The sequence below is a fragment of the Lepisosteus oculatus genome, chromosome 12, assembly GCF_040954835.1.
Source record: "Lepisosteus oculatus isolate fLepOcu1 chromosome 12, fLepOcu1.hap2, whole genome shotgun sequence".
Taxonomy (NCBI): Eukaryota; Metazoa; Chordata; class Actinopteri; order Semionotiformes; family Lepisosteidae; genus Lepisosteus; species Lepisosteus oculatus.
Genome location: NC_090707.1, coordinates 7,435,643 through 7,458,845, shown reverse-complemented (window position 1 = coordinate 7,458,845; position 23,203 = coordinate 7,435,643). Strand labels below are relative to the sequence as shown.

General features: G+C 52.6%; 1 protein-coding gene across 1 annotated transcript in view; it reads left to right on the top strand.

Annotated features, from left to right (window-relative positions):
* kcnh3 (potassium voltage-gated channel, subfamily H (eag-related), member 3) overlaps positions 1-23,203 on the top strand; it is a 73,682-nt gene that overhangs the window by 28,592 nt on the left and 21,887 nt on the right. The window contains exons 2-8 of the mRNA XM_069196448.1: positions 8,662-8,895; positions 11,357-11,491; positions 14,615-14,754; positions 16,540-16,795; positions 17,183-17,340; positions 18,308-18,515; positions 21,338-21,739. Coding sequence (XP_069052549.1) covers positions 8,662-8,895; positions 11,357-11,491; positions 14,615-14,754; positions 16,540-16,795; positions 17,183-17,340; positions 18,308-18,515; positions 21,338-21,739 — 1,533 coding nt within the window. The remainder of the gene's footprint in view (positions 1-8,661; positions 8,896-11,356; positions 11,492-14,614; positions 14,755-16,539; positions 16,796-17,182; positions 17,341-18,307; positions 18,516-21,337; positions 21,740-23,203) is intronic.

The window sequence follows — 23,203 nt, the reverse complement described above, 5'->3', positions numbered from 1 at the left end:
TCTGTCTCTCACACTCTCCTTTCACACCGTCAGATGGTCCCATGATCACCAGACTAGCTTCCCAGTGCTAGTCTGCACACAGTGCTCTCTCTGCCTTCGCTATGCACCCCTCACCTCCTCTTGCACCAGAGAGTCCAGCCGTCAGCTGCTCTCTGCTGTCCTGGTCCTGTGCAGGCAGTGTTCTCTGTTCTCAGCTGAGATAATTGTGGTGCGATGTGCTGTTCCACACTGCTCTGTGCTGTGATGGAGCAGGTAGCCTTTTCTTTTGATTGAGATCAGTGTGGTACACTGTGCTGTTCCACACTGCTCTGTGCTGTGATGGAGCAGGTAGCCTTTTCTTTTGATTGAGATCAGTGTGGTACACTGTGCTGTTCCACACTGCTCTGTGCTGTGATGGAGCAGGTGGTCTGTTCTTTTGATTGAGATCAGTGTGGTACACTGTGCTGTTCCACACTGCTCTGTGCTGTGATGGAGCAGGTGGTCTGTTCTTTTGATTGAGATCAGTGTGGTACACTGTGCTGTTCCACACTGCTCTGTGCTGTGATGGAGCAGGTAGTCTGTTCTTTTGATTGAGATCAGTGTGGTACACTGTGCTGTTCCACGCTGCTCTGTACTCTGTGCAGTTACTAAGCATTCCCTGAGTTTGTCTCCCTGAGGAGTAATTCAGTAGCCACTGGCAGTACATACTTTTTTCTTATTTTTTTTCTAAAAAGTTCTTTAAAATATTAATATAGTAGTGGTGTGTACAATGAATAATTCCTGCTGTAGATTTTTGCCTAAGGATAGTTTGAAATAATAATATAAATAATAATCACAGCATTTATGTAGCACTTTTCCTCCCAGATCATCCCAAAGCACTTTTCACACACTTTTCAAACAGCTTCTCCAGCCGAATTAAAGGAGAACTTTAGAGGGACCAGCCTGAATTTAGCCAGAGAACCAAGAGTAACATGAACACCCTAGACTTTCTTATACTGGGTTCTTCAATGTCCTGGCAGTCAGTTATGTCCTAGCAGTCTCATCCAAAGGAAGGCACCTCTTTCAACACAGTGTCTGCAGTTACCGTCCCCGGCATTGGACTGGAAATTCTAGTCCAGAGGGAAGAGCACCACCTACTGGTCACCACGCCACAGCAATATAAAGCAGTGAAGCTTCTGAGAGTGAACGGCTGAACCCTTGAGTGTATGTGCAGTGGAGGCAGGTAGCTCTGTGCCCTCACGAGCTGGACTGGGCCTCGCGGGGCTCTGCTGCAGCTGCTCACGATGTACCACACTGTTCTTTTCCCTCCAACATCCTGGCCCTGCGTCGGCACAGCGCGGCCCTCTCTGCTGCCCCCTGCTGTTTCTCCCGCAGTCTAGCGCCAAGCTGTGCCAGGAGCGCCCCCCCCCCCCCTCCCCCCACCCGCTTGCTCTCGCGGCAGAGTGGGAGTGTGGATAAATCGGGCGCCTGGCAGCAGAAACCGTCCCTCGTTAGGCTAATCGCTGACACGCTCCTGCCCGGAGGCTCTGTGCTGCCACCCCCTCGTCAGAGAGCCGCTGCGGTTTCAGCCCGGCCTCCTGGGAGCGAGTGCGTCTTCCACTGGGCTTCCCAGCTTTCCCAGCTCTCCCAGCATGTCCGCCCTGCTCCTCGGAGCCCCGCCTGCATGGACACTGGGTTGGGGCCCCTCGCCTCGTCAGGGTCCCCGGGGTCCCCAGCCCAGACAGGGGCACACAGCGCCTCCTGCAGGGCGGGGAGGAGTCACGTTTCAGGTCAGGCCAGCCTGAGCAACGATCTTGCCAAAAAGTCACACAATTCAGCTTTGCTTAAATACCACTAATTTGTAGTTTAAAAAAAGAAACATAAAACAAGATCCTAAATACTGGCTCGTGAAAAAGCGTTGGCTTTGACGTTGGTTTTGGTTCGGTTTGCCTTTTTTTCTCCACCCCAGTGCCCCCAGGGAGACTGGTGTACTGTGTAGTGCGCCCACACCTTGCACTTCCTGTCCTCACGGTTCCCAGAATCCTCTCTGCCACCGGGAGCGGCGCCGCCGGGTGACCGGACCGCAAGAGCGCGATGGGGGGACATGTGCCGGGGGCAGCAGAGGAGGGGGGGGGTCCCCTTTCCTCACTGGCAGGCTCCCCGTTTGAGCTCATTGACCCAGTGGCACCCTGAAAAAAAAAACCCTCCTAGAAAAATCAAAAACATTCTGCCTCAGCCCCGTGCGTGTCTCAGCGCGGCCGAGTCGTAGATGTCATTCTGCTCACGGCTCCCATCTTCGGGCCGAAATCGGGGGATGTGCCAGCAGATCCAGCCTCACGCCAATTGGAAATCTGCTGCTTTAGGTCGGCCGGCTGGCCGAAGACCAGCAGCCTCCTCTCCTGAGTCTGGGGAGGAGGAGAGACACGGGCTTGTCTGTGAAGTGTTTGCTGCAGGAACTGGCAGTGATTGTGCCTCTCTGTAACTTGTTATAGTAGCCCGGACTGCCAAAATTAGGAACAGTCTCAAAATACTTGCTGGAGTCCAATCAGCCTGCTCTCTCTTTCTTCCTGTGTGGCTCAGATCTGTGTTCACACACGCCGAGCTGAGGGGATATTTCACTGGTGTGTGTGCAGCAGGAGGATGTTTGGTGTGCCGTCTCTAGAGTCAGTGGAGTCTCACGATGCTGCACTAGTAACGAGGCCAGAGATGTCTTTGGGGGGTGAAAGCACAGGCTCACACTACCTCACGGTCTCGTCTGTATTGTAGACGCTGGCTTTGGAACAGGCTTGAACCTTGACCCTCAGCTCCTTGGGGTTCGATCAGTGGAGAGGCTGAAGTTGAGCACGTCTTTGGGAGGTGGGAGTAAACCCACAGGAAACCCGCATGGCACTGGGAAAAGCATGCAAGCTCCACCCGCAGTGCTGATGATCCAGTCAGGGATCAATGCCAGCAGCTAGGAGCTGGGAGCCCCTCAATGTGTTGCCCCATAACACCATACCCTATAGTACCATGAACGTAATCTGATGCTGCACCCCAAATCCCTGTGCAAACATGCACACAGGAAGCACGCAGGGGTCCAGTTTAGGCAAGGGAAGGCTTCTGGCCTGTTGATTGCACAGTGTCAGGGGCTCAGCTCGTTAGCTTGTGGTTGTCCGCTTCCCTGCAGTGACCCAGGAATAAACCTGGCAGAATTCCTGGCTCAGGCCGGGCGTCTGATCTGAGCTCTCTTCGCCGGACGGACGTCCTCGCTCGCGCCTCCAGTCGTGTACTCTTGTCTGGCCTCTCTGCTGTTTGGGGCTTCATGGCGGCACGTTCAGGAAACGCAATAAGTGAAAGCAGAAATAAATCCCCTCTTTCCAGCCCTGCCCCCCCCCGGCGCGGCGTGTCCGACACGGCCCTTCTCCGCGCTCGCCCGCGGTTTCAGGCAAGCCGTTTTGCCCGCGGTCCGTACTCATGCCGGGGCTGGTGCGAGAAACGGGTCATGAGGCAGCCGCCGTCCCTCGCCCTGCGCGCACCTGTCCTCTGGAGCACTCCGCCGGCGCTGCCTTTATTAAGGGGATTAACAGCTACCCCGCGGGGCCGCGCGGCGGTGATTAACGGTGGCTCGCGGACACCCCCCCCCCCCACTCGAACGGCGCATCTGCATGTGATGAGCGCCCGAGCCCTGTAGGGGCGATTAGCGGCACTATCGATTGATGGATCGATGACTCGAAGATGCCCGCCAGCGGGGAGGAGAATCATCCATCAAAGCGCGGCGCAGAGAGGGAAGGGAAAACCGGCAGCGGGAGACTTGCAGAGGCGGGGGGATCCGGGCTGAGCGCCTGCTCCCCAGCCGCCTGTCATGTTTCTAGAGCGCGGGGCTTTAAGCTGGCTCGCCGCGCGCAGGAGGACATCAGAGATGGGCGGATAAATACAAAAAATATATATATTCCTAACAGCGCAGGAGGGATCAGCGAGCTTTTGCCGATCAGTAAAGCGAAACTGTTTCTCAAGTGCTGGAAGTGGGAATATGAGCCCTACACCCTCCAAAACCGCTCCAAAGGGAACGATTATTCGTCACTCACCCCGAGGGCACCACAGGGGGCGCCCCCTTCTTTAACGAATCAAGGCTGAAGTCCAGTCGCACACGGGCTTGCCCGCAACACTGCCCCCTACTGCTCGGGAGACTTCGACACAGTACTGCAAGGGCTTCTGTTTTAAAACCGTCGGACAGGGTGCCGTAGCTGGGATGATGAGGACACAGGAGTACGGAAAACCTACGGCTTTATTGAGGCAGCAGCTCCATGGGCCGGTTATCTAGCTTTACGACTCCCAGGCTCCCCTGGGCAAGATTGTGACCCGAGACGAGGCCTCCGAACCAGAGGGTTTTATTCCACAGCGTGACCGCTAGTGAGGACAGCCGTCCCGCGGCTTACACACATTTCCCTATGATGTCGGCAGTATTTCCTAATATACTGTAGGTCCAGGGATGAGGCCCTGATGTCCCAGCATCCCTGACCTGGCTCGACCTCTGACCTTCTCCGGTCACCGTTGTGGCCCCCAGGCATGCTGGTGTCCGCCGCCTGTCTGGGTCTCACAGCGCTGCGGGTCTCGGTGCAGGGTCAGTCCAGCCTCACCCTCTGCCTCCCGATCCGCGTGCTCAAAGGGCAGGGCCTAGCCTCTCCCTGGTCCGCAAGCCCGGCCCTCTGGGTGGATGTCCCCAGTCACATGTGTCCCACTGTGGCCCTTCCCTGCCCCCGGTGACCTGAGGCTCCCGGACTCCCGGGGGGTTCTGTTCGTTTTCATCTCAGTGCCGTGCTGATCCGATGATCTCAGTGCCGTGCTGATCCACCCAGCCTCATCCGGGGGATGTGTGTCCCAGACCAAGCGCCTCCAGGTCTCCGGGTTTCACCGTTCTTTCAAAGTTTAAATTCAAATTTAGTTTGAAGCTGGTGTCAATTTTTTTAAATGTACATGGGTCAAGCGGTGTTGTGATTCCCAACAAAAAGCTGATTGACACTCAGATGTCATGACCTGACTGTTATCAGGTCAAACGGCGGCTTGCGCTCTGATTTCCTAACCTTACAGCCCCGGCCTGTGGCTGTTTTAAAGCAGCGGTGTGTATCTGCTGGCTCCTGGCCTGTGGATCGAAACGCCGGGGGGGAGCAGGCCTGCTGCAGGCCGGAGCGGAACACCAGCCCCTTGGACAGGCCCGGCTGAAGAGCACAAGGCCGCTTGCGAGCGAGAGCAGCCCCGCGGGCTCAGCGCTCTCCCTGGGCCTCTCTGTTGTTGTTACTGCTCCTCTGAGAGGACTCGTACTTCCTGCTCCCCAAGACACCTGGCCTGTCGCCTCCCCAGCTCCCCAGCTGGGGAGAGTGCACCAGCGGCCGCGAGGAGGACGCGGAGGTGACGGCACCATAGAGCCCAGGAAGGGCAAACAGTGGTGGTAGCTACTGCCCCCTAGTGGTAGGGGGTGCTACGGTGCGGTGAGGTAGTCACTCGTCAGAATGAAACAGCCAGCTGTTGTTGGTCCTGGGAGCACCAGACCTTTTGCCTTCAGAGGGTTTAGCTCTTAATCATCTGCAGCACCTCAAATTCAACAGATGACATAATGGGTGTGGGTATGTGTTCATTTGTGTCTGTGTATCTGTGTGTGTGTGTGCGTTCATTTGTGTCTGTGTGTCTGTGCGTGCATCTACAGTATATACACATCTGTGTGTGTCTGTGTGTGCATACAGTATGCATGTATGAGTGCGTGGGTACATGTGCGCGTCTGTGCATGTGTGTGTCAATAAGTGTTTATGATTGTGTATCTGCCTCACTATTTGCATATGTGCATATGAGTGTGTACGTGTCTATGAAGTGCAACAAGAGTCTCTGTCCCTTGGGGCTCACTGGGGCCTCTCAGTCTGACACACCTGCTAATGTAGCTCCTGAATGTCCCCAGTTGTCAGACACAGGTCTCTGGAGAGCGGCTTCGGCAACATCTGCCTAATGACTGCTGAGAGCCTGGTGATGGTGCTTTGCTGTAGCACCAGATCTCAGCAGGAAAATGATCTTACAACCAGAATGGGAGCATACACTGCATATCTAGAGTTTCTAACTGCTTCTGCAGAAGGTTCTGTGCCCATGGAACTCCCCAGGGACTGAAAATAACAACTAGCCTGTGCAGTAAGAGATTTTGGTAAATACTTCTTTAATGTAAATGCTTCTTCTTAAAAAACGTGACGTTCGCACAGGTGGGCCGGATGCGTTGGAAATATCCAGCCCACCTGGATATTGAGTATAACCCAGTGAGGCTGTGGGGCATGGATGCAGAGCCCAGATCGTACTGACACAACCCTCTTCTGGAGCAGACCAGAGCTCGGCCACTACTGGCTACTGCTCAGCACGTCCGCAACTAGACTGCTGTTGCCGTCGGTCCCAAGGGCTGAGCATTGTGAGGCGCAGTTCTCATCGCCCACCACTTGGGGGTGGAGCTGTGGTGTCCCGCCCTCTGGCTGTGATGGGGGGGTCAGTGAGGGACAGCGTGGGGGCTGGCCTTGTTGTGGAAGAGGCAGCCCTGCCCTGCCCTGATGAAACCAGGAAGAAGATAGCACACATTCCTGGCCGCTCTCCAGCACAGAGCTCTAAACGTTCCTCGGGGGTCGTTTCTTGCCAGAATGCTCAAATAAAATAGATAAAATTAATAATCCGAATGACCCGCTGTGCAATCAGTATTAAATGAGGTAGGAAGTATTAAAATCTGGCTGGTCTCTCTTCCCTGCTTGACCAGGAGCAGGTTAGACCCCTGTCTCTTGTACAGTAGATGGTAGAATAGAGTTTACTGCCTTATGTACATGTACAGTACCTTAGAACTCTTTTTCACACTGTTGTCTACAACAGACCACACCATACAATGTAAAAAGTACATTACAAACATAATAAATAATAACAACAGAACAATATGCTGTGGAGAACAATTAATATATAGTAGTAGTGAAAAAAACAGGGTAGACCATGCAAACAGTGCATTAGTGCAGGCAGTAGTGTTCGACTGAAGAGATGACAGGAGACAGCCTGCTCTGATTTTGTCAGGAGTGGGAATACTAGGATTTGATGTGTTATTTTAGGGAACATTGCTTGTATAATCCTTAAGTATTTCTTGTAGTGCAGTCTTCACTTCACCCTGCCAGTGTGAGCACAGGACAGTGTGTCCTCTCTGGACAGTCAGGTCTGTCTGTGTCCAGTGTCTGTGGCCAGGCTGTGGTCCCTGAGCCTGTCCTCTCTGGACAGTCAGGTCTGTCTGTGGCCAGTGTCTGTGGCCAGGCTGTGGTCCCTGAGCCTGTCCTCTCTGGACAGTCAGGTCTGTCTGTGTCCAGTGTCTGTGGCCTGGCTGTGATAATTGAGCCTGTTTTGTCTGGACGCTCAGGTCTGTGGGTTGGAATCCACTTTTGAATATTCTGATTTTTGCAGATGGGTTAACATGGTGGAGCTTCCTTCTTGCGGTGCAGAAAGACTTGTCTTCTCCTTGTTGCTTGTTTCTGACTTCCCCCCCGAGCCCCTCTCCCTCCCTCTCTGCCCCTGCAGAGCGCGGGGCTGCTGTCCTGCCTTGCCCCCTCTCTCTCTCTCTCACCCAGGAGGGAGGAGAGTTAGTATTCACACAGCGCTATCGCACAGCCACAGAAATGCTTCTTAATGCTTTGCTTTGAGAACCGAGGGATTCAATTACAGCCTCACCTCTAGCAACCCGGGCTTTGATGGGTTCTGCAAATGATTATTTTTTAATTAAGTCAACAGAAGTGTGCGGCTCGCTAACAGTGATTGAATTTATTTTACCATCCGACTTGAATATTTCTTAAGCAGTTGTTTTTAATGGTACGTTATACCCAACCTGGATCAGTGATCCTGTTTATTTTCTGTATGAAAGGCCCATGCTTATCCAATAAATGATTCATTTTATTGATCCCTCTGTTCCCTTGAACAAGTTAGGTGCTGCTCTTCCTCGGCACTGCCCCTCACTCATATTCACTCATTCATGCTGTCCCGATCTATCTGGTCACTTTCTCTCTCTTTCTGTGAATCTGTCACACTCAGCCAGGCATACAGCCCTTATTGTCCTGTATTTCTTTTCACTGTTCCCCATTCTTAATGCAAAATTACCTTAGCGACGCTTTCTACAGAAGTAAAAGGCGGGGTATAATAAATAATCCAATTAGCTTTTTCTCACATCACAGCTTCCCAGGCATGATGGCTGTTAGCAATTTTTCATTTCAGCAACAAAAGCAATGCCGCACGGCAACAAGAACATAGGTTTAAGGGAGCGTAAAAGAGGTCTGAACAATTTAGAACTTTGGCAAAGCTTGAAATAATAAAGCACATTAGACAAGAGGGCTCAGCCATGCTGTCGAAGACAGTTCCTCCGACTGAAGGATGAATTAAACAACCCAGCCAGATGGGCAGAATGTCCTCTTCTTGTTGGGAACCTTTCTTATGCTCCTCTGTTAGTCCTCAAATTCAAATTAAAAGAACTTTATTGGTGTGACCGTTGAACTACAGTGCTGCCAAAGCAATAACTGGCAGCACATTTAAATCACCGTGGAGCTGGTGCTGTGTCTGCTGCTGTGAGACAGCCTCACTGGGCTGCAGCTCTGTCCAGCTCCCTTCTCCCATAGGATTGGAAGGAAGGGGAATTCTGGGATTGGATTTGATCACTCCTTTTCCGTCTCTTCTTTCCTCTCTCAGACAGTAACTTCGTCCTGGGCAACGCACAGGTCCAGTCTCTGTACCCGATTGTGTACTGCTCGGACGGGTTCTGCGACCTGACGGGCTACGCCCGGGCGGAGCTGATGCAGAAGAGCTGCGCGTGTCACTTCCTGTACGGCGCCGAGACGAGCAGCCAGCTGACGACGCAGATCCAGGGGGCTCTGGATGACCGCAGAGAGTTCAAGGCCGAGGTCGTCTTCTACAAGAAGTGTGGTGAGAGAGAGAAGGAGAGAGCGAGAGGCAGAGGCTGAGAGAAACTGATGGAGACAGAGACACAGAGAGACAGGCAAAGACAGAGCCCAGGAGAGACAGGAAAAGACAGAACAGAGACCAAGACAGACAAACAGAGACCGCGTTAGAGAAACACAGATAGAGAGCCAGAGAGACAGACAGACACCAGGAGAGACAGAGACCAAACCGGAGAAACACAGATAGACTGAGAGAGACAGACACAGACCATGAGAGGCTAGAAAAGTGAGTGTGATCTGGGGTAGTGGAGAGGCTAGTTTTTCAGCTGCCTGTGTAATAATCTGTTCCTGTGGGAATCTTTAATGCATGAAGCATGACACTGGCTCCAGTATTGTGGAATGACCTTCCTCAGTCTTTACGAGAGACAACTTCTTGAACTCTCTTCAAATGTAAACTGGAAACTGACACTTTTAACAAGGTCTACACCTGATTGCCTGCCGTCTGTCTGTAAAAACCCGTATGCTCTTGTTTTGTTTTGTTTTTTCCTTCATTTAATTTATTGTACATTTTTTGCCTTTTTCTTTATTCATGATGTACAGTGTTCGTGTACAGCGGTTTGGAAAGGTGCTTTATAAATAAAAGTAATTATTATTATTAGTTATTATGTACTGGAAACCAGTTGTGTATCATTTACACAGAGAACCAGAAGCAGCTCCAGAAATAATTATTGGGTTCACAGCATATGAGGAGTGAAGCCAACGTGAAACATATAGGTTAATATGTTTTGACAACCCACAGCAACCTTGTGTTTGCTCTTGACTTCAGATGAGATGTACTGTACCATGTTACTGCTATCCCAGGAATGGCTGTGTATGACTTCTCTTTACAGTCAGAAACAACTCACTGCCACTGTTGCACAAGTACTTTCTCAGATATGATTTACTTGAATTTCTCACTTATGATTTACAAATCAAATTAAGTACAAAATCAAACTCCCAGTCAGACATGTCTGGACTAACATTATAAAAATGAAAAATGTATTTCACTACGGCCCGCTCAGCAACAGAAATGAACTTTTGAAGGCAGCATATTGAAAACCGAAGAAACGTTCTCCACAGAGTCCTTCCCTTGGGATCTTTCAACAGTGATTCTGCACTGAGGCAGGCTTCCTTCCTGATCAAGGTCTTCTTCCACCTCATTTCCTGTAGCTATAATCTGTACCTTAAATCAGACTGAGCACTAAATCACCTGCACTTCAAATCAGATTGAGCTCTCAATCACCTGCACCTGAAATCAGTTTGAGCTCTCAATCACCTGCACCTGAAATCAGACTGAGCTCTTAATCACCTGCACCTGAAATCAGACTGAGCTCTTGATCACCTGCACCTGAAATCAAACAAAGTGCTCAATCACCTGCACCTGAAATCAGACAAAGTTCCCAATCACCTGCACCCGGATCAGACTGAAATCAAACTGAGTGCTACAGTACATCACCTGCACCTGAAATCAGACTGAGCTCTTAAGCACCTGTGCCAGAAACAAAGTTGCAATTTCCTGAGAACTGCTCTCACTTTGTTTCGGCTACAGGTGACAGGTGAAAGGCCCCTCCTTCCGCGCCGCCCCTCGGTGGACTCTGTCGTGCACCTTCATTAGCTTCTCTCTGCGGATTGCAATTAGTCTCACTGCTGCTGCCATCAGGAAACCGATCGTGTGCGAGCCCATTACAGCCTCTTCATCTGGAGTGCCTCGCTGATCCCTTTCCCTAATGACATTATCTTCACTGAAAACACACTTGCCACTTTCTCCCTTCATTATGGGCAAAGTAAGGTATCAAAACGGCTTTGCTGTCTCATGCAATTAGCTGTTTCCTTCTAAGAGCTTCACCGAACAGTTCCTGAAATATCAGGTTTTGTAAGGTGCAGGAGAAGCAAGTTCCTGTGATTATTTTAATAAGCCTCCTAAGGAGGAGTGTGGGGGCTGTTGTTCATTAAGCATGTCTTTTCTATGATCAGTTTACCAGGCTTTTTAATACAGACAAGAACGCACGCCTGGTGCTCCAGAATAAGCCTCTTTTTAAATTTGGCACCAGTTTTCCTTTTTGAATTTGCCATTTTCCAAACGACCTGTTTAATAAACGCGGACTGGGCTGTTTCCCCCACTTGCCCGAATAATCGGAATAACTCCGCAATCGCAAGGCAGAGCAGACCGTTAGCTCTGACAAGCTGCGCCTCTCCATGAGAACCGGGAATGATGCTTTAAACCTGCATGTGAACAAAGAGAGTGCAGACAGCCAAGTTCGCACATGTCTGTAGATAGTTGCACAGCTATATAGATACAGTACAGTACATGTGCAGCTAGACACTGAGTACTGGTGTATACTGCAGCTAGATGGAAGTGACAGGAACCTTTAGGAAAAGATTTGCTATGTCTTCCTTATACAAATGAGCCCCGGTTTAAACCTCCTCTCTCCTCCTCCCTCCCTCAGGTGCGCAGTTCTGGTGCCTGCTGGACATCGTGCCCATAAAGAACGAGAAAGGGGAGGTGGTGCTGTTCCTGGTCTCCCACAAGGACATCACTGACAACAAGACACAGCAGGACCCAGAGCAAGGCCCAGAAACTGGTGAGAGAGGCACAGGGAGCAAGGGAGGCAGTGTGGGCTAGTGGTTAGAGCTGAGGCACTGGGAGAGAGAGAGGGAGGCAGTGTGGGCTAGTGGTTAGAGCTGAGGCACTGGGAGAGGGAGGGAGGCAGTGTGGGCTAGTGGTTAGAGCTGAGGCACTGGGAGAGAGAGAGGGAGGCAGTGTGGGCTAGTGATTAGAGCTGAGGCACTGGGAGAGAGAGAGGGAGGCAGTGTGGGCTAGTGGTTAGAGCTGAGGCACTGGGAGAGAGAGAGGGAGGCAGTGTGGGATAGTGGTTAGAGCTGAGGCACTGGGAGAGAGAGAGGGAGGCAGTGTGGGATAGTGGTTAGAGCTGAGGCACTGGGAGAGAGAGAGGGGGCAGTGTGGGCTAGTGGTTAGAGCTGAGGCACTGGGAGAGAGAGAGAGGGAGGCAGTGTGGGCTAGTGGTTAGAGCTGAGGCACTGGGAGAGAAACCTGACAAAGGCTTGTTTTGTCATTTTTTTGGCTCTTGAAGTGTTTCTAATAAGCTTCCATTGGACAGCGCCTTGTTAGCTGTGGGTGTGCATGCCTTTTCTCCATTTTAACGTCCAGGCACTGAGAAATTCTGTTAGAAACAAAGACCTCCAGCTGGCTCACTCTCACTTCTCACTAGCACCGCAGATTTAATCTGATTTGCTGGTCTTGTTAGTGTACGTACGCTTGCAGTATTCAATTCATTCATTGACATGCACAGCAAGACAAAGGGTGACACGCCTGTCTGGATGCAGGGCCACACACCAGGCTACACAGCCCCATTCAGGGCAGCAGCAGGGCAGCAGAGGGCCTTATGTCCTTCATCACCCTGACTAGCCCTCCGCGTGGCAGTACCCTGCTCTGTCCTCCACTCTGCTTCTCCTCTCCATCTCCCCAGCTGCTTCTCTGTTTCAGCCTGCCACTGTGGCTGCATCTCTCCCACGCGCAGCCATTGTTCCTCTCCTGCCTTCCCTCCCGCGTTCTCGCCCGGCCTGCCTCCCTTCCTCGCCCCCTCTCCGCCTGCCTCTCGCCGCGTCTCCCCCGGTCTGCCTCGCTCTCGCGGTCCTCTCTCAGATCCACCTCCTCGGCGCTTCATTGGCAGGATCGAAGAATGACAGGGCTGCCAAAGCCATATTAATTAGCAAAAACATTTACAAGCCTTTAGAATGACAACATCATATTATTATTGTTTGAGAGGCTTATTGTCTGCTCCTCCGGCTGTGACAGGAGATCACACACTGGGCTGCAGCTCTGTTGAGTTCCCTCCCCCCTCCCCTCCTCCGGCAGGTTCGGGAGCTGTTCTGATTCCGGCAGGAGTGGGATTTCGTTGGTGATTTTGGGGAAGAATGTTTGTCTAATCCCTACCTATTTCTTGCAGTGTAACAGAAAGTACATCTCTGTCTCTGTTTCTCCCTGCTGGCAGTGGGAGCACAGCCAGTCTTCGTTGGATAGTCAGGTCTGCCTGTGTCCAGTGTCTGTGTCCGGGCTGTGGTCACTGAGCCTGTCCTCTCTGGACAGTCAGGTCTACCTGTGTCCAGTGTCTGTGTCCAGGCTGTGGTCACTGAGCCTGTCCTCTCTGGACTGTCAGGTCTACCTGTGTCCAGTGTCTGTGTCCGAGCTGTGGTCACTGAGCCTGTCCTCTCTGGACAGTCAGGTCTACCTGTGTCCAGTGTCTGTGTCCAGGCTGTGGTCCCTGAGCCTGTCCTCTCTGGACTGTCAGGTCTACCTGTGTCCAGTGTCTGTGTCCAGGCTGTGGTCCCTGAGCCTGTCCTCTCTGGACAGTCAGGTCTACCTGTGTCCAGTGTCTGTGTCCAGGCTGTGGTAATTGAGTTTGTCCTTTCTGGAGAGTCAGGTCTACCTGTGTCCAGTGTCTGTGTCCGGGCTGTGGTCACTGAGCCTGTCCTCTCTGGAAAGTAAGGTCTACCTGTGTCCAGTGTCTGTGTCCAGGCTGTGGGAATTGAGTTTGTCCTTTCTGGACAGTCAGGTCTACCTGTGTCCAGTGTCTGTGTCCAGGCTGTGGTCACTGAGCCTGTCCTCTCTGGAAAGTAAGGTCTACCTGTGTCCAGTGTCTGTGTCCAGGCTGTGGGAATTGAGTTTGTCCTTTCTGGACAGTCAGGTGTACCTGTGTCCAGTGTCTGTGTCCAGGCTGTGGTCATTGAGTCTGTCCTTTCTGGACAGCAGGTCTGCCTGTGTCGCCAGTGTCTGTGACTAATCAGAGGGCACTGAAGCCTGTCCTCTCCAGACACCCAAGTCTTCCTGTCTCTCCCAGTTTCTCAAATCAGAGTCTGTTTCTCCTTGTTTGTCTCCCACCCTTACCCGATACTTCGCTCTCTGCTATCCCATCTTTCTCTCCCTCCTCTCTTCCCCCCCCTCTCTCCTCCACTCCCGGTGGGGCTGTGTGAGTTGACAGCAGCATTAGCTCAGGATCGCTCAGCTGGGAGGCCGCCTGTCGTCCCTGCCACTCACACAATGGCTGCTGGCTCTCACAGCGTGGGAACACGGTATTGCGGAGCTAATTGGATGCCTTACAAACAACAGGGGTGAACATACTGAAGCTAGAGGGAGACATGGGGCAGCTCAGCACACACACACACACCTGCACCCGTGGAGCGCAGAGAAAAACAGGGAAGGTCAAGAATGGAGGGACGCAGAGGAAAGGAAAGGGAAATGGAGGCAGCAATAGAGAGAGGGGAAGAAAGAAAAACACTGTTGTGCAGTAAGGGGGTGGGAGACCAGCCCAGTACATTGCTTCAACCAGTAATTCAATATGTCCTGGTGCTGCAAATCAACTAGATTATTGAGGAGCACCTGGAACATTGGGAACAGAGGTGGGGGGATGAGGGTTAGGCAGCTGTGGGCTCTAGAGACATCTTTATATTTAGTACTGAGCTACAGGTCAGTTAAGATCACCTGTTGTAATTCACCCCACCCGAAAGTCCATTTTGCACCCATTTTCCTGTGCTCGTACCACGGAGTGGCCTTGCTTTCTCAGTGCTTCTGTGTGTTCTCCCTTCCTGCCTTGGTGTAATTAGATTCAGTGTGCTTCCCTGCCGGCTGTGATTCTACGGCGATTCTACAGTTTAGCCTCTGACCTGTGCTTCCTTCTGGCCCCCAGATGAAGAGACAGGGCTGGAGGTCCACCGCGTCACGCGGCCCCCGGCGTTCAATGCCAACCGCCGCCGGAGCCGCGCCGTGCTGTACCATCTGTCCGGACACCTGCAGAAACAGGACAAGAGCAAGCTCAAGCTCAACAATGTGAGCAGCCTCGCACTCGACACCCGGTGTGTCTGTTTACCCTCAAATTCCCCGGCACCTGGAGTGTCTGTGCACCCTCGTACTCCCCGGCACCCGGTGTGTCTGTTCACCGTCAGACTTCCCTGCACTGGTGTGTCTGATCACCCTCACACTCCCCGGAACCTGGAGTGTTGTTCACCCTCACACTCCCTGGCACTTGGAGTATCTGTTCACCCTTGCACTCCCAGGCACCCGGTGTGTCTGTTCACCCTCACACTTCCTGGCACCCAGTGTGTCTGTTCACCCTCACACTCCCAGGCACCTTGTGTGTCTGTTTGGCCTCACACTCCCAGGTACCCGGTGTGTCTGTTCATCCTCACACACCCCTGCACTCGGAGTGTCTGTTCACCCTCAGACATATCCACGACAGCAGGTGTTTCCATACTCTCTCACTCTCACAGCAGCTAGATTTGCTTATCAGATGCATCCTGCTTGTCCATCCACTTAAAATCTGCCTTAGACTACCTATTTCTTTGTCTTTGTGTTTCAAAGGCCTGAGGCTGGCGAGAGATGTTGATACAGGCAAGTGAAGGTCACATTAGGGCAGCCAAACAACTCAAATTATCACTAGCAGCACTTGCTATCAGCAGTTTCAAATCTGCACTTGTCGATTTCTTACAGATAACACTTAATGGGAATTTAAAATTGTTTTAAAATGAGGAAAGAGTTCCTGAGCTTTATCTGTGAGCCCTTTGGTGATCCAGGCAAAAGCAAGGAGGGTGACATTGAATGATAACTGCAGTTTGTAAAAGCAGGAAGATCAGGAGCCTCTTGCTCAATCTCTCTCAGCAGTGCTGCAGGCAGTCCTGCTCGCAAAGCTACACCTGGCAATTGGCCTAGGAGTCAGCATTGCAAACACAAATTTCAAGCAGCAATTGCCCAGCAACTTGCCTAAGGCCTGATAAGAAATGTGAGCACAACGGTGGCAGTAGCTCGTGCTGAGCTCTCCAGTGAGCAGGCCGGGGTATCACAGTTCACTCTCTAGAATCAGCTATGACGGTGGACTGGGGCGACATGACTCAGGATGACTTCAGTGTAAGATTGCAGACCCAAGTGCCACCCAAAGCACAGCACACACACCACAAGGGGCCCCCGATGAGTCCAAACAGAACAGCTTGGCTTTCCCCAAGCGGGGGGCGCAGAGGGGTGACATTGACTGCTGTGCACTGGGACTTGGGGCTTGCAGTGCCCCCTCAGTTGTGGTGTCACCCCACATGCAGGGCTGCTCCAACCTCTTGGGACGCATTCCGACTCCATTGCACACCAGTCCCAAAACACAGCTGTCTCTCCATCGGTCTCCGAAATGCAATTGTAACAACAGCATTGAACTTAACTCTGTGTAACTGTGCCAAACCCTCAGCAGAGCAAGGAGAGGGCTATTCAATATAGAGTTTAGGATTCAACTGCAGGATTTGAGCAGTGACACAAGTCAAGCATGTCCTCACATGCTCAGATTCTTTTTGTCGTTACTGACCACCTGCAGCTGGAATCTCAGAATCGCAGGACAGGTGCAGGCAGACATCTGGTTTTCCAAACCATTCCACTGTGCGGATTGTAACCGACCAGCACTTTATATATACTCAATTCTTAATTATTTCCCTTGAGTAACTGAGGGTTTTCTGTTACCAAGGATCCTGGAAACAATTAGAAGATCACATATGATTCTCGCTGCCTTGCTGCTAGCTTTCTAACCTCTGTGTGTGCGTGTGTGTCTGTGTGCGTATGTGTTCCTCTCGATTTACCCAGAATGTGTTCGGGGAGAAGCCACCCATCCCTGAGTACAAGGTGGCAGCCATTCAGAAGTCTCGCTTCATCCTCCTGCATTACGGAACGTTCAAGGCCGGCTGGGATTGGCTGATTCTGCTGGCGACCTTCTACGTGGCGGTCACCGTGCCCTATAACGTGTGCTTCACGGTGGCCGGTGGGCGGGACGAAGGGAGCTCCGCCTCCCGCAGCCCCCCCAGCGTCAGTGACATCCTGGTGGAGATCCTCTTCATGCTGGGTAAGACGCACAGGCAGAGCACGGCCTGGCCCGGCCCGAGACCCAGTTTAGACAGTGAAGATCCAGTCCCTTTGCACGGAAGGTGGTCTGAGTCACTCCCTTCGGGGGCAGAGAGGTGTGCTGTCTCTGTCACCTAGTCATATCTGAACGACTCTGACTCAGTCTTTGCAGAGGCCTCTTCACACCAGGAACACTTGCAAATGACGTGTTTGCCTGAGACGATCTTTTCCCATGCAAGTAGATAGATACCCTGTCCCATCGAGTGGGCAGTGTCCATCAGCCCTTGTTTGGCCCAGATGTGCCGTCTCTGCGGGCAGCACCTGCCCGACATGGTGCTCTGGCTTTAGGTTGACTGATGGTGACCGAGATGTCCTTCCTATGTTGCAGACATTGTGCTTAATTTCCGCACCACGTATGTGAGTAAGTCGGGCCAGGTGGTGTACGACGCTCGGTCCATCTGTGTGCACTACACCACCACCTGGCTGTTCGTGGACCTGATCGCCGCCCTGCCCTTTGACCTGCTCTATGCCTTCAACGTCAGCGTGGTGAGTAGTTGGGGGGGCGGTGGTGGACTGATGGGCATTCATGTACGTTTGTGGGTTGACAGCACTTCATATTTCAGTCTATCTGTGTGTCAGAAAGTCTGTCAGTCTGTATGTCAATCTGCTGTGTGCCAGTCTGTCAGTCTGTCTGTGTACTAGAGAGTTTGTCTGTCTGTCAGTCTTTGAGTGTGCCATCCTATCAGTCTGTCAGTCTGTCTCTGTGTCAGTCTGTCAGTCTGTCTGTGTGCCGGTCAGTCTGTGTGCCAGTGAGTGTGCCATCCTGTCAGTCTGTCAATCTGTCTCTGTGTCAGTCTGTCAGTCTGTCTCTGTGTCAGTCTGTCAATCTGTCTCTGTGTCAGTCTGTCAGTCTGAATGTCAGTCTGTCTCTGTGTCAGTCTGTGTTCCAGTCTGTCAGTCTTCTGTGTGCCAGTCAGTCAGTCTCTGTGTCAGTCTGTGTGCCAGTCTGTCAGTCTGTCTGTGTGCCAGTCAGTCTGTCTCTGTGTCAGTCTGTCAATCTGTCTCTGTGTCAGTCTGTCAGTCTGAATGTCAGTCTGTCTCTGTGTCAGTCTGTGTGCCAGTCTGTCAGTCTTCTGTGTCAGTCTGTGTGCCAGTCTGTCAGTCTGTCTGTGTGCCAGTCAGTCAGTCTCTGTGTCAGTCTGTGTGCCAGTCTGTCAGTCTGTCTGTGTGCCAGTCAGTCTGTCTGTCTGTCTGTGTGCCAGTCAGTCTGTCTCTGTGTCAATCTGTCAATCTGTCTCTGTGTCAGTCTGTCAGTCTGAATGTCAATCTGTCTCTGTGTCAGTCTGTCAGTCTGTCTCTGTGTCAGTCTGTCAGTCTGTCTCTGTGCCAGTCTGTCAGTCTCTCTGTGTGTCTCTGCTGCAAATCGAGAGCTGCGGAGACGTCTCTTGCTCTGTTTGGAGTTGACCTGACTTTGCCCCTGTCTTGCCCTTGTCCCCGCCCATCTGGGGTGCAGTATTTCGGGGTCCACCTGCTGAAGACGGTGCGGCTGCTGCGGCTGCTGAGGCTGCTGCAGAAGCTGGAGCGCTACTCGCAGTACAGCGCCGTGGTGCTCACGCTGCTCATGTCCATGTTCGCCCTGCTGGCCCACTGGATGGCCTGCGTCTGGTACTTCATCGGCCGCAGGGAGATCGAGAGCAACACCCCCGGCTCCTGGGACATCGGTCAGTGTGCCGCCCCGCGCCCCTCGTGCTGAGCCTAGCTCCTGCCCCCCCGTCCTCTGGTTGTGGAGCAGGGACCCCGCTCCGGCGGAGTTGGGGTGCGCGGGGCTCTGCTGGTCTTCCCCTGGGCTGTCCAGTCCAGATCCCTGCTGTGCTGCCAGGGCCGGCCCATCGACACGCCCCTGCGCAGCGGGGAGACCTGGAGGGGTGCTCTGGGGCGCCCCTCCATCAGCGCGGGGGGCAGCTGTGTCGGTCCCGGCCAGGGCCGCCCTCCCTGTTCTGATGTTGTGATTGAGATCCGGCTCATGAGAACATAAGGGAGGTTCCAAACCGGAGGAGGCCGTTCGGCCCCTCTAACCCCATCGATCTGAGGGTCTCGGGCAGCTGTCGCCCGAAAGACAGCAGGGAAGGACTTTAGCGACATGGCTGGGCTGCTGGATCCACGCTCCCGCAACCCTTTGTGAAAAGAAGTGCCGCCACTCATCCCTGAAGATGGAAATTTACAGTCAAAATGTCCCTCAAACTGGAGCCTCTCCTGCAGCCCCCTCGTGTTGACAGACACATCAGGCTGTAATTGAGACAGTTACATCAATTACAACATAATTAAGGAAGGCGGTTCGTATGCAGGTCTGGTCAAAGAGTTTCTGTGAGTCAGGCCACTTCTTGTCTTATTGTTGCTCCGTGTTGCTGAAAGCACAAACAGGGCTTGGGAAGCAGCACAGGCCACCCTGATCCAAAACAGATATCACCGCTCTAGAACTGGCCCTGTCAGGGCCAGATTCCCAGACGGATAGGAGCGTCCTACACTCACAGACTTAAAGATCTAAATCTCTTTAGTCTTGGACTGAGAACACTACCAGGAGACTTCGTGTAAGTATTCAGCACTCTCTGAGACACTGACAGTCAGTTCAGTGTAGTTCAATTCAATTCAGTTTATTTTTATATAGCGCCGTTCACAAAAAGGTTGCCCCAAGGTGCTTAACAAAGCAAATGTCCATACATGTTGTAAATACAGAACAGAAGACAACGGAGGAGAGGAACCAAAAACTCCTTAGTAAGGAGAAAAGAAACCTCTAGGGGTTACTTCTTCAGTGAACACTTCAGTGGAGTCTGGAACCAGCTGTCCAGCCATGCTGTTAGGGCTCAAGTGTTTAAGAAAGGGCCATTGCCTGGGAATATCTGGAGTCCGTGCCACTCAGACAGAGAGAGATTGGAAGAGGTCCTAGGAACAGACTCCTGCCTCCAGAGGGGCGTCACTTGTCTCAGACTGGCCCCTCCTACACAGAGAGGCGTGTCTCAGATTGGCCCCTCCCACACAAAGGGGCATGTCTCCTGCCTCAGATTGGCCCCTCCCACACAAATGGGCGTGTCTCCTGCCTCAGATCGCCACCCCCACACAAAGGGGCGTGTCTCCTGCCTCAGATCGGCCCCTCCCTCTCATGGGGTGTGACTCCAGCCTCATGTGCTTCCCCGTGTGTAGGTGCCTAGTCAGCAGCTCGAAATCTGTCTTTTGGGGAAAGAATAAACACGGTAAAACTTCTTTCTTTGGGATACTTGTCCCTTTCTTCCTCTGGCTTGAGGGTTGTGTGTGAGCGTGATTGCCCTCTCTCCTCGTGCCGACCTCAGTTTGGTTTCTCACTCCAGACACTCTCACACACATGAGAGAGCCCGCAGATCCCGCCATTGGGCCCCGAGTGGGGTCTTGCTCTACGTGCTCTCTTGCTAGTTAGAACAGCCTTAATAAATTCAGCATCTCATTTCCTCAGACTTGGGGTCGTCTCTGCACTTCAGTCTTGGTCTTTGAGTGCTTCCACGAGTGCCCCAGACAGAGACAGATTTGTGCAGTTCAGCTCCCAGCAAATGAGAGCACGCGACAGATCGCTTCCTGGCGCTCCTCTTACCCTGTCTCCATCAGGGGACCTTTGTAACACAGGCCTTTCCTGGCTCCTGCTGCGCTCTCTGTCACAGCCCTGGCAGCGCAGCGCTGACAAGCTCCCGTCCAGAGGACGAGGCGTGGAAATCGTCCGTGGCGTCCGCTCTGCTCTGTCAACTCTTCTGTCGGCTTGACTAACCCAGATCGCCCCCCTCCTCCCTCAGGGTCTGCCTGAACAGGCGCAGTCCTCCATCTCACCCTCCCGATTCCACGCCTCCACCAACAATAAGTCCTAGGCAGGCACTGGACAGCAGACGTTTCCCGGTCCCACAATCTATGCCCCTCCGACAGAGGCACAGTAGGGTGGCATTTGTGCAGCAGGATGCGCGCAGGGGCTGAGCAGGGCAGGAGCTGCTGCCGGTCACACAGCTGTGAGGCCCAGTCACTGTGTGACAAGGGGGAGCTGCGGGGCGCAGGTCTCAGCCGGCGTGAGGGTGCCACGCTGGGGAAGGGAGGCGGCCTGACAGCGTGCTGAACCAGTCCCAGGGGCGGTCGATGGGCAGAGGGGCCGGCCCACTCCACCCAGCTCAGCTAGTCTAATGAAGGAGCTTGACTCGTACCTGTGCTGTTGTTATACCAGGACACATATACCTTGAATTCGGTCTTTCATTTGTCTTATTGCTGCTCTGAGTCATGCCGATGAGGCATGCTTTTATTGATTGATAAAAGCGTGATAATATGTGAATATTTGTCTCGCTTGCTGTCTACTTGACAGTAGCTTTCTTACACAGGCAAAGCAAATTCCCTTGAAAGTTTTATTTTTACATATTTGCATGTGGGCTTGTTGGAAGATACTGAATTTGACAGAATGCACTGGATGGCTTGGGCATCCTGGTCATGTGCAGGTACACTGATTTGAATTATTTTTTCGCCCTCCTTGTCTTTCTCCCAGGTTGGCTCCATGAGCTTGGGAAACGCCTGGGGACTCCCTACTTTCTGACACCCTTGACCCCACTTCTGGGCACAGCCGATTCCCCTCACATCACAGATCTGGGCGGGACCTCGCCGAACGCCAGCCAGTGGAACGTCACGGGGGCGGAGCATTCGGGGAGGGGGTCCTGGAACACCAGCCAATGGAACGCGTCAGGCACAGGGCTAGTGGGCAGGGCCTCCCTGGCCTCCAGCCAATGGAACACATCTGGGGCGGAGCTAGGGGGCGGGCCCTCGGTGCGCAGCTCTTATGTGACGTCCTTGTACTTTGCGCTGAGCAGCCTGACTAGTGTGGGCTTCGGGAATGTCTCTGCCAACACCGACACAGAGAAGATCTTCTCCATCTGCACCATGCTGATCGGGGGTGAGTGTCACAAAGGGAAGATCGCTACAGATAGGTCCTGGGAGAGGCTCATATGTACCCCAGGCTTTGCCTGGTTTATGTGAGGTCATTTTTGGAGGTACACTTCTTATTGCTTCCCAGAACTGGGTCGCGAGGACCCCACACACCTGCTGGTGTTCATTGTAGCTGAACTTGAAGCTGTAGCTGATCCTTCTTGTATTCTATTTGACCGGCCAGGATTGTCCAAGTGATGGTGTGCCAGCAGGTGAGAGTTAGTCAGGACTGATGCTACACAAAAGCAAGCCCTGTGACTTTACAGGCACCTCTGAATGTGTGGTGTCAGCGGTGGGATCTGCAGCTTCCCTCTGTGCTATAGGCAGTTCCCAGTGGGTTTGCAGTGGGGAAGATGATTTGACTGTGAATATTTGAGTGGCCATCACAGGAATCGAAGTACTCGCAAATGGATTGATCCAAATTAAATAAAAAAGAAAGAAATCACAGTGTCTGACCATGAACTCTCTTTCTCCACGGTCAGTCAGTCACCCCACCTCGCAGTCCCTCTCACAAACAGGGCTCCCCCTCGAAGCACTCCTGAATTATTATTCAAATGACCATTTGCTCTGCTCAGGGAAGTAATTGAGTCTCTTGCCTGTGACAAATCTAGCACTGGGCTGGAGAGAACACTTTAATTCTGAGTGGCCTAAATAAGAGGCTTAATAGATATTCAGTTAAATCATCAGTCAAGAGTCAATAGATATGCATTCTGTGGTGCTTCACCCGAATAATGAAACTGAACGCCCCAGAGTTAATCTCACCATCCATCTTCGCCTATTATATGTTGCATGTCTATTGACTTTTCATTTGCATGTTATAGGGCATCAGTTTAAGAGCCCATTGATTCTCTCCACAAACCCTGGTTGATGACACTCGAAATACTCGACCGCCAGCAGAGCCGTTCAGAACGCGTGGGCTGACACTCTTCTCCCTGCTCTCCTTGCCGCCGTTCCTGGTTTATCAAATAAGTAGGGTGGCCGCCCACCCTGTTCTCATGCAAGCCGGGGTTCAGCTCAGTTACACTGCGTCGTGACTGAGGTTACAGAGGAAGAAGCAGGAGAGTCTGATCTCCATCAGAGAGGAAGGGAGCCACCTCCTCAGCCATTGACCTTTTACGTTAGGTTCTCCTGCTTTGCTCTGCCCTTGGGAATTTTGAGCTTTATGGGACAGGCCCTCTCCTTGGCCGGTGGCGTTGCGATGCTGGACCCCCCGAGGCCAGGGGCTCTGCTCTGAGCACCTGCGCCCTCAGACAGGGGCTGACAGGGCTGTGCACAAGGCCGCGACTGTGCCTGGGCAGCGAGACCCGCGGCGGGGGCTGGGGAGGGCACTGAAGCGTGAGAGAGCGTGGAGAAGTAAAAATGCCATGCATTTCCCAGCCCGGTAATGCTGTATGGATATGTATGAGGTCTGCGCTGGTGCTGTGACAGACAG